The sequence below is a fragment of the Cibotium barometz genome, chromosome 4 (genome assembly GCF_041138505.1).
Source record: "Cibotium barometz isolate CiBa-2024 chromosome 4, ASM4113850v1, whole genome shotgun sequence".
Taxonomy (NCBI): domain Eukaryota; kingdom Viridiplantae; phylum Streptophyta; class Polypodiopsida; order Cyatheales; family Cibotiaceae; genus Cibotium; species Cibotium barometz.
Genome location: NC_141049.1, coordinates 22,860,854 through 22,871,430, shown reverse-complemented (window position 1 = coordinate 22,871,430; position 10,577 = coordinate 22,860,854). Strand labels below are relative to the sequence as shown.

At 43.6% G+C, this 10,577-nt stretch overlaps 1 protein-coding gene across 5 annotated transcripts in view; it reads left to right on the top strand.

Annotated features, from left to right (window-relative positions):
- LOC147639045 (Tetratricopeptide repeat (TPR)-like superfamily protein) overlaps nucleotides 1-10,577 on the top strand; it is a 152,040-nt gene that overhangs the window by 103,035 nt on the left and 38,428 nt on the right. For all 5 annotated transcript variants that reach the window (XR_015264138.1, XR_015264137.1, XM_086786748.1 and 2 more), the window contains exons 10-13: nucleotides 3,769-3,852; nucleotides 3,980-4,030; nucleotides 4,127-4,222; nucleotides 4,307-4,447. Coding sequence is in view for 3 of the 5 variants with exons in the window: in XM_086786748.1 (XP_086642874.1) it covers nucleotides 3,769-3,852; nucleotides 3,980-4,030; nucleotides 4,127-4,222; nucleotides 4,307-4,447 (372 nt within the window). In the remaining 2 variants the exon portion in view is untranslated. The remainder of the gene's footprint in view (nucleotides 1-3,768; nucleotides 3,853-3,979; nucleotides 4,031-4,126; nucleotides 4,223-4,306; nucleotides 4,448-10,577) is intronic.

Here is a 10,577-nt window from a genome sequence, read left to right as displayed (position 1 = left end):
AGGAGCTTGTTTGAGACCATAAAGTGCTTCTCGAAGCTTGCATACTTCGTTTTCATGACCATGCATCACAAAAACAATGGGTTGATTTACATACACTTCTTCTTGCAAATTCCCATTAGTACAGCTGAAGTCGGCAACATGTTTATACTTCGAGTTGTCCTCTTGAGCCAGTCCGCTGCTATATGGGCATATATGGAGCCTATAAAAGCCTACACCAGCCGCACAAAGTGGGTTTACAAATTAAAAAGAAAGTCTGATGGTACCATTGACAGGTACAAGGCGAGGCTAGTGGCCAGTGGTGTCACCCACGATATTAGCCTAGCCGGCATAACGCAAGAGTAATCTAGGCGTCCCAAAATTACTCAAGAGGGGATAAATAATATTTTTCTAGAGGACTTAAAATATATTCTCATGACATCCCTCTTGCTTGAGTTTGCAATTATTCTCAATTGCGAATTTGCTGGGTTTGAAAAGAATGAAGAATTTCAGGGTAAACTCGGAAAAATCTCTCAGGCATCCATTTAGCATCTTCTTGAGGATGATTCTTGAAAGTCAAAAGATACTTGAAGTATTGATTACCTGTTCTTGTTGTTGTTATCTCTTGGTCAATGATAGCATCAGGAACTAAGACTTCTTCCTCTCCTTCAATAAGAGGTGGTCTTCTCGTATGGCCACAATTAGATGTGTTGTTGCATTGGCTACCCATCATGGATAAAAAATGCATCAATTGGACATAAAATCAGCGGTGCATCCCTCCTTCCAGTGTAGGCCGACAGCCTCCCTTGTCTACCACCACTCTCCCCTTGCCCACAACGGTAACCTATGCTCCAAACTTAGGTTTTGATTTGTGTCTTTATCTCATTGCCTCTTAGGATTAGCCCTGGGATTAGCTAGTGCATGGCTTGCACATGACATGCCCCTCTCCTAAATTTGATGATGGGATTCCAGTCTCTATTCTTAGATGACTGAAATCATTCCATTGTCTATTCACGGAGTCCCAAACCTGTCATCTTTCCCTTCGTGGCAACCTTTTCACTGAAAACCTGGTTGGATCTCCAAATCCACTCTAACTCTGATGAAGATCTATGCATCTGTTCCATCCTGTCCCCTTTCCATTCCTGCCCTGTCCTTAAACACCTTCTCTGGTCTTCTTTTTCTGAGTATTAAGTCTGGCACTCTCACTCCACCTCTTGGAGGATCATCCTTCCCTGAAACCGTTGCTTGAAAGCCTTTCCTGGTGTGGCCAAGCTGCGCAAACCACATCTTGACAGTGTGCGACGCACACTTCGGTATTTTAGGACCACTGTTGACTATGCATTATTTTATGCAACAGGTATACCATTGGAGCTATATGGATACACAGATGCAGATTGGGCAGGTAACATCTCAGACATGAGATCTACCACTGGATTTATGTTTTCATTGGGGAGTGCTGCTGTGACATGGAGCAGCAAGAAGTAGCCCACAGCTGCCTTGTTGAGTACAGAGGCAGAGTATAGAGGAGCTGCTGTGGCAGCGTGTGAGGTAGCTTGGTTACGCAAGCTACTTGCTAATTTGGGGTTGCATGTGGAGAGAAAGGTTATCATATATTGTGACAATCTTAGCAGTATACAGTTTGCCAGGAGCCCAGTTTTCCATGCGCAGGCGAAACACATTGAGGTACATGACCACTTTATCAGGGAGAGAGTCTTGGCAAGCGACATCGACTTGGCCTATGTCAGTACACAGGATCAGGATGCTGACATCTTCACGAAGGCCTTGGGAGCTGAGAAGCTCCGCAGATTTCGAGATGTGCTTGGAGTTCATGAGCTAGAGTTGACCTTGAGGGGGAGTGTTGAGATGTCAAGCTCAACATGAGCTGACACTCACTAGGCACGTGCATGACCGTTCGACATTTATATCACTGGCGGGTTCAGTAGCTAGCACCGACATATCTTTGCCAGAGATTCTACAGCTGGACTAGTCTACACCTATCCACTCCACTTAGCGTGTTCACATTATGGATTATATGTGTTAGTCACTTTATCTTCTTTTTAGACCTCTTTTGTTGTGTGAAGAAGAATTTTCAGCCTCTCATCTTGTGTGTTCTCTTCTAGGGTTTGTGTGTGTGTGTGTGTGTGCGCGCGCGCGCGCGCGTTTGCAAGAGCTCAAGCTCTCTTCTCCCCTGCATCTTTTCACATTTGTCATAGGTACTTTGGCAACTCTTAGTATTTGCTCAATTCGAGACGTAATGACGCGAACAGAATTTCCATCGGAGTCGGGCCAAAAATAGTAATCTCCTAAATTTTAGGAGTGTGATCCTTTGTATTCAAGGATAATCCCCCATTCCCAAATCTTGTACTTATCAAATATTTGGACGTCCTGGAGTCCACCATACCCCTTTCATATTGGAAAATGTCCAGGCTGGTGACGTCCTTCCTTGCTTCTTAGAAGTTGTCTGCAACTTTAAGCTTCAAGCCATATATCCAAAATATTATCATGTCCCATCAAGTGGGCAAGACGAGACAATCTCAAAAATCCAATATGACTGAAATAATCCATGTCCCAAAATAAACGGGCGAGACTAAATAAGTCTCCATAATACCAATATCAAAATCATGTCCCAAATAAATGAGTGAGACAAACAGTCCCATAAGTCGAGATACCATAATCATGTGTCTCTGTCTATACTCCAAGTTGAATCCAACTCCAAGGAGCAGTTATTCATTCCCCAATCCCCATTGTCACGTCAAACGCATGGTACTCTCCACTGGCTTACATGCTTACACATGCAAAGACCAGGCCGGCATTTTCATATTGTGCCCAACTTGTGTTCCAACCATATGTCTTGGGCACCTATGGGGCTGCCAAAACAGACCATATTTTGCCCCTAATCTTGCTCCATATTCGCCTTCGAGGAATAATCATGTCTATGTGGCAACAGGTGTGCACATGACAATTTCTTTGGCATGTGCACATGACGATTTCTTTAGCAAAGGAGTGTAAACAACTAATTGCTATGCAGGCTGAAGCTGAGTATTGCAGATCTGTGGCCATAAATTTGACAGCAGAGACGACTTTGATAGCTTTCAACAATTGGCAGTCTCATCCATTTCTGTGGTAGTCAGGTCTCTAATTGGCAGCTACAGGCACAGCCTGGAGTGGACCAACAACAGAAGCATATAAAGACAAGCAGCAGCTAGGGACAAATCACCTGCAGCTTGGGCATCTCTTGGTGGTGTTGTGTAAGCAACTACATACACTGCATGAACATTACTGCCCTGCATTAACCTCAATATATCAGCTGTGGTTTAGGGTTAGTGACATTGTGTGCTCGAGGAGAAGCTTGTGCATGCATTTAATGCTCATTGAGGTGTAAAACTATGTACTAGAATTTGATTGAATTAATTGATGGGAGTACTGTTGAATTTATTATCTTACTAACCTCTTTTCAATTAGCTGCTCTACTTGTTTGTGGCTACAAGTTCATATGTCACTCTTGGTGGAGGAGATGAAAGCTCCATTCATGTGTATGTAGGTATATTCCTTGATTTTTATGCTATCAGGGCCAGATGCATGGAAAGTTGAAACATGCTGCACATGAATGTGGTTTAAAGTAAGTGACTCGTAATGTTGTGTCTGTGTTTGAAGACATGCTCTGCACACAATTTAGTGTGGCTTAATTGGTGGCCTTTAGTGACAGTGGGCGTTAAACCATTTCTTATGCTCAGTTTTCAAGAATAACTCTTTCTGTGCTGATGGTGGTGAGTGGGTTGTTCTGTAAATCAGGCTAGAAGAAAAGAGTGGTCAGATGCAGTGAGGAATTTACAACATGCTGTCAGAGGGTATCCAACCTGCGCTGATGTGTGGGAGGTAAAATGCAGTTTTTGTGCATTTCTGGTTTTTGGTTTGCATCAAGGTCAGTGGTAAGATCAACTGCTTTTATACAAGCTGCATAATAGCAGTGTGTATAGAAACCTTAGAGGTTTTGTGCTGGCAGGCATTAGGTCTAGCATACCAGCAACTTGGAATGCTTACAGCTGCTTTGAAGGTCAGTACCATTACACTTTTTTTTATGAGTCTGGAGGAGTATCTTGGGAAATGCCATAGTTTTGATTAGGTTGGCTAAAAGATGCTGGACCTCTAGGCATATGGTCGAGTGATTGCAATTCATGGTGATGGCCCAATATATGCACTTCAGCAAAGTGGCAACATACTATTGATGCTAGGCTTGTACAGAAAGGTTTGGCATTTTGATTTGATATGAATCGATATAATGATTTTTGGGAAGCAGAATGTAGATTAAGAAGTATTGTCAATCTTGCAGGCAGTGTCGATGTTTCAAGCTGCATTGGAGAAAGCACCGGGGCATCCTGCAGGCCTGTATGGCCTTGCTTCTGCTTTCCTTGGGCAAGCCCGTGAATGCAGATCAATGGGTGCAATTCGATGGAGTGCCTCACTCTTGAAGGTGTATTTTCAGTGCTGCTTCTGGTTTTCAAATAGATCACAAGTTCATCACATCAGTATGCTTCAAGAAGGGCTGTATAGGTACCAGGTGTGCTATGTAAGCTTGAATCAAAGAGTCTGGTGGAAAATGCACTCCTTTTTCACAAAGGAGGCTCAGCAAAGTGAGCAGGATGATATGTGAACATACATGTCTTGATTCTTCCCTGAAGCTCAGCAGTCCTTTTTTACAAAGGAGGCTCGCCAAAATGAGCAGGATTGCATGTGAATGCTGTATTTACATTTTAGAAGTTGAAATGAGTATAATGATGAGGACCTAAACTGAAACCGGCCTTCAGAAATCTGACGGGTGGTGGCACAAACACTCGCACACAAAACACTTCATCACCCATGGGAACCTGAAAAAGGAAAACAAAGAGGGGAGCTAGAATGCTCCTGCAAATAGTACAAGGACACCGATTGGCCCCAAAACGCAGTGGCGCCCCTTGCGGTATTTCTTTACTTGATCAAAAATGAGTACATAGTACAACTTGTCGAATCCTTTACCAATAGGATCCCTTTTAGCTTTTCACCCAGGACTTTCCAAATAAGAACTCTCGTTACTACAGTAAAGCATTCCATAGAGAAGGCACACCTGTACAACACCTCCCTGCTTGAAAAGGTCTTCCCCATCTCAACCATGGATCCCCACGAACCCTTTCCCAAACAGCAGTAGGGCTGTACCAAACCATATGTCCTTCCTATAGTCACAGCTTGCATGTAACCTCGAGAAACTAGAACCTGTTCACATGAATCCAAACCATATGTCCTTCCTATAGTCACAGCTTGCATGTAACCTCGAGAAACTAGAACCTGTTCACATGAATCCAAAGACATGCTTTCCACATGAAACCAAAGACCTGTATCTGATAAACGCTTTCCACATGAAACCAAAGACCTGTATCTGATAAACCATAGACCTGTATCCATAAACCATAGGCCAGTTTCCTCGTTACCAAAGTCCAGTTTTTTCTCGAAAGACTAATGTCTTGTTTCCATGACAGATAAAGCCACATATGCACCATCCAATCACGGTGCCAAAAACCCATAGACCCGCTTCCATCATGCTGGTCTACCCCTATCCGGTCTCGCTGTGGAGATGCCTCAGCGATGCAGTCTGCTCCATGATGCAAGAAAACCCGCCCGCCTGGCTGTCACATGCAAGTAACCTGCTCCACGTCCACCAGTACCTGGCCAAATTCACTGCTGTGTGCCCATCTCCTCTGCACTGCTTTCCCATACCCGGCGTCCATCTGACTGCCCAACTGGCTGTCCACCTAACTGATCCCTTGCCTGGCTGCCCACCTATCTGGTCGTTGGTTGCTGGCAGCCCTTGCACTCAACATATTAGGTGTCCTGTTGCTAGCAGAAACCCATCTGGCTGTAGCCATGCGCTCAGCCCGCCTGGCTGTAGCCATGCGCACAGTCCCCTGACATTGAGGGTTGCTGTTCCACATCTTGATATGACTGAGAATGGACTAAAGATAGCACTAAGCAACAGGTTCAAGAAGGTAGAAGACCCCAACAAGGTTTGGCATGAGGTGCAAGCTCTAACACAAGGTGAGTTGGAATCAATTGATGATTATATCAAGAAATTTTCTTTGTTGTGGGAAACTTTATGCAGGGCTTTAGGGGAAGATCAGGTACCCCCTGACATGATGAAGAAAAACAAGTTTGTAGCCGGGCTTAAGAGGAGTATTCGCTGGAAAGTGGAATTGAAGAAGCCCAGGTCTTATGAGGATGCGGTAGAAATTGCTAAATCAAAAGAGTGGAAGTTGCAGCGGATGAATCAGCTGGGGATGATTCCAGTTGTAGCACAGCCGGAGATTCGTAGAGTGGAGGCTACACCCATGAATGCAGTGATTGAGAGGATGAAGCCCACTGAAGCCCAAGCTATGCAGATGGTACCACAAACTAGTCAAGGAGTACCTATGGTTCCTGCAGGTTCTGATGAGGGATTGCGACAGGATATGAAACAGATGGTTGATCTTATGAAGAATTTGAGCTTAAATTTAATGGGAAGTACAGGTGGTGGACGTGGTAGAGGCAAAGGCAATAATCATGAAGGGGGAGATGGACAAGCAGGGTATGGACGTGGACGTGGTAGGGGCCGTCGTTTCATCCCTACATGCTGGAACTGTGGTGAGCTTGGTCATCTGAGTACAGATTGTGATAAGCCTCAACGAATGGGTGGTGATATGTACCCACTACCTTCACAGTTACCTGATAGGTTAAATGATTATGGTATTGATATCAGGGATCAAGCAGGCCCCAGTGGAATCACAGCTGAGGAGAAGGGGAAGGCAAAGGTCATGAATGTTGTTACTCTGGAGAATGTTCAGGTGAGAGAAGAAGGGGATGTGATGCCTGTTGGCAAGCGCACAACAGATGAAAGAGAAGGAAAGGGGGTGGCTGGACCCAGCCGTAAGAAGGGGAAGCAGCAGGAAGGAGAAGATGTGAAAGCCAAAAGGAAACGGAAGCCTCGTAGAAGGTTCTAGGTGTCAGACTTCCCACTGGGAGATGGGCAAACCAGCTATGATTTGAAATCTGATTTGGTGAATAGGAAGGCAAACATCACCTTTGGGCAGTTGGTAGAGATGGTGCCAAAATTGAGAAGGCAATGGAAGGGACTTGTGAATCCAATGGAAAAGGAGTCAGAGAAGAGGTCAGTCAAAGTACTATCTTTAGAAGAGCTTCCAGATATTTGCTCTATTGTGGAGGTGTGGAGTAAAGGTAGGAACCTTGGTCAGGCCTATATAGATGGAGGAGCTCAAATCTGTGTAATTACCCAATCATGTGTGGAGCAGTCAGGCTTGAGAGTGTCTGGGGTTTCTGGTTTTCGAATCAGGATGGCTAATCATCAAAAGGTAAAATGTCTTGGTATGATAAAGGAATTGGAAATTGAAGCTTTTAATGTCAAAGCTACTGTAGATTTTCATGTGATGCCTGCGGGTCTGGGTGCTTTTCCAATTATTCTTGGACGACCCTGGTTGCGAGTGGTGGGTGCAGTACAGGATTGGAGGTATGGGACCATTTCTTTGCATAATAAGCAGGGTAATAAAAAATCTTTTGAGATGCATAGTAGGAGATCTTTGAATGATGTGTGGGAGAGGCCACAGGATTCAAGTGAAGAGGAAACTACCACCACTACTTCTGAAACAGAGATGGATTCATCGACCACTGCTTCTAGTGGAGAAGAGGCAGATGTGGCTTTCCTAATATCAGAGCAACAAGGCAATGAAGATAAAGAAGTGCATGAAGTGGGTGCTGAGGGAGAAGATACTATGGGGTCATATGAAGTGATCGAGGAATTACTGCAGCCAAAGATAGAAGTGAAGAAAAAGCAGGAGCTGATTGAAGGAATGCTGAGTCCGGATCTCTCGAGTGGAGAAAAGGTTAGATATGTTAATATGCTGTCTCATTTTCCAGAATTGTTCATCACTTCTTATAGGGAGATTCGAGGATTTAAAGGGCCAGATTTGAGGATTGAATTGAAGGAAGGTGTAAAAACAGTTAGGCAAAAGCTTCGCAGGATGGGACAGGAACAAATGCAGGCCCTGAGAGAGGAAGTTGATAAGCTGTTGAGTGCAGGTTTCATTACACCAGTGGATACAGTTGAGTGGGTAAGTCCTACAGTGGTGAGTCCAAAGAAAGATGGCAGGTGGCGTATATGTGTGGATTTCAAGCCTTTGAATGCTGCTACGAAGAAGGATTCTTACCCCCTACCTTTTTTGGATGAGATTTTGGATACTGTAGCTGGATATGAAAGGTATAGTGTTTGTGATGGGTATTCAGGTTATTTCCAGTTGAAGATTGCAGAAGAAGACCAGCGCAAGACGACTTTCATTACACCGTGGGGATGTTTCTGCTACAAAGTTCTTCCTTTTGGATTGATGAATGGACCAGCCTACTATCAGAGAAGGGCAAATTGAGTATTATCTCCTTTTTTGAACAAATTTGTGAAGGATTTTATTGATGATTTTTGTATATACAGCTCCAGGCAAGAGCATTGTGATAAGCTGGCTACAGTTTTTCAGCGTTATGATGAGTGTGGTGGTCAATTAAATCCAAAAAAGTGTTTTTTGGCTCAACCGAGAGTGAAGCTCTTGGGCCATGTTATTTCAGAGAATGGTATTGATCCAGATCCTGATAAAGTCAAGTCTCTTCTTCTTCTTCCTACACCAAAGAATACAAGGCAACTGGCTACTTTTGTGCAAAAGGTGAAGTATATGGCTCGATTCATCTCTCTATCTTCACAGTTGTTATATCCTTTGCAGCAAGCAGCAAAGCATGATCCTTTGCATTGGACGGAGGAGTGTGAGGTAGTTTTCCAAAAAGTGAAAGAGGTGTTGGGTGCTATTGCTACAATGCAGGCGCCTAATTGGGAACATGTATTTTATGTCAATCCTTGAGTGGGTGAAGATGCAATTGGAGCTATGTTGTTACAGAAGGGGAAAGAATCACATTATATGCAACCAGTCTACTGTGCTAGCAGGGTGAAACTTGCCAGAGAAAGGTTGTTATCAGAGGTGGAACTTGTTATGGTTAGTGTGATATATGCATGTAGGCGGTTCCGCCATTATTTGCTGCCTCGCTCCTTTATGTTTTTGACGAGCTACACTTTTTTGCCTCAGTTGATAAATGGCACAAATTTATCTAAGGCTATGATGAAGTGGGTGATTGAGTTGCAGGAATTTACTTTCTCATTCTTGGTGGAAGAGAGTACCAGGGCTACCTTAGCTGATCTACTGACATATAAGGAGAGTCCTCTTCTTATAAAGGAGGAGACCATCAAGAAGCCAGTTGAGGATGCGGCTGAATTGGTGAATGCACACTTATTATATTTTGATGGTTCTTACAGGAAAAGCCATGATGCAGCCTCAAGAGGTTTGGTGCTTTATGATTCACAGGGTTGCCTTGTTTTTAAGAAGGGTGTTAAGGTGGATGCGCATAGCAACAATGAAGCAGAGTATCTGACTTTGGAAGTTGGATTGCAAATATGTTTAAAGCATGGTGTACACAGGATTCGCATTCGAGGAGATGCATTGCTCGTGGTAAAACAGGTATTGGGAGTTTGGAAGTCAAAAAATATGTTACTCAAAGAAATGTGTTTCAAGATTAAAGGTCTGTTGAAGGAATTTGAAGCTTGGAGTCTTAAGCATGTGGATCGAGGCCATAATGAGGAAGCTCATGAAGCAGCCCAGGGAATGATTGGTGAAGTTTTTGTTCTTAAAGCTCATGCATCATTTTATTGTGGCAGGGAGCATTTACAGGATATTGAGGAGTTCTTGTTAACAGGGATGATTCCTAATGATATTGAAAGATCAAAAAACTATGGTTTCATAAGGAAAGCTGCGAGGTATGTGATGGTTGGTGATGCTTTGTATTTGAAAGGAATTGATTTGATAATGCGACGGGTACCTTGGAAGGAAGAAATCTACAAAATTCTTAAGGAAAACCATGAAGGAGCATGCGGTGGACATTTTGCCTCAAAGATTACCTTACATAAGGTATTGCAGGAAGGTTATGTATGGCCAAGTGTACATAAGGATGTTAATCATTGGTGCAGGTCATGCAAACAATGCCAAGCTCACAGTAGACGGATATTAAAGCCTGAAATGAGGAAGACAAGTCTTGCTTATGATGTTTTTGAAAAATGGAGAATTGATGCTGTGGGACCATTGCCTATTACTAGCCGAGGGAAGTGCTACATCTTGACTGCAGTTGATTACCTTTCTAGATGGGCGGAAGCAAAGGCAGTGAAGCAAATTACTGCTAAGGAAGTGGCAAAGTTTGTATATCAGGATATTTGCTGTAAGTTTGGTGTGCCATTGGAATTGCTTTCTGATCAGGGTCCAAGTTTCAGAGCAGAGCTTATGGACTATTTGTGTACGAAGATGAAGATCAGTCGCAGTTTTACCACACCTTACTATCCACAGTGTAATGGCCTGAATGAGCGTTTTAATGGTGAATTGATCAAGATTTTATCTAAGGTCACAGAGCAACAAGGCAAGAATTGGGATCTGGAATTGCCTACTGCCTTGTGGGCATACAGGATAGCAATTAAGACTGGTACGGGTTTCACTCCATTTTAT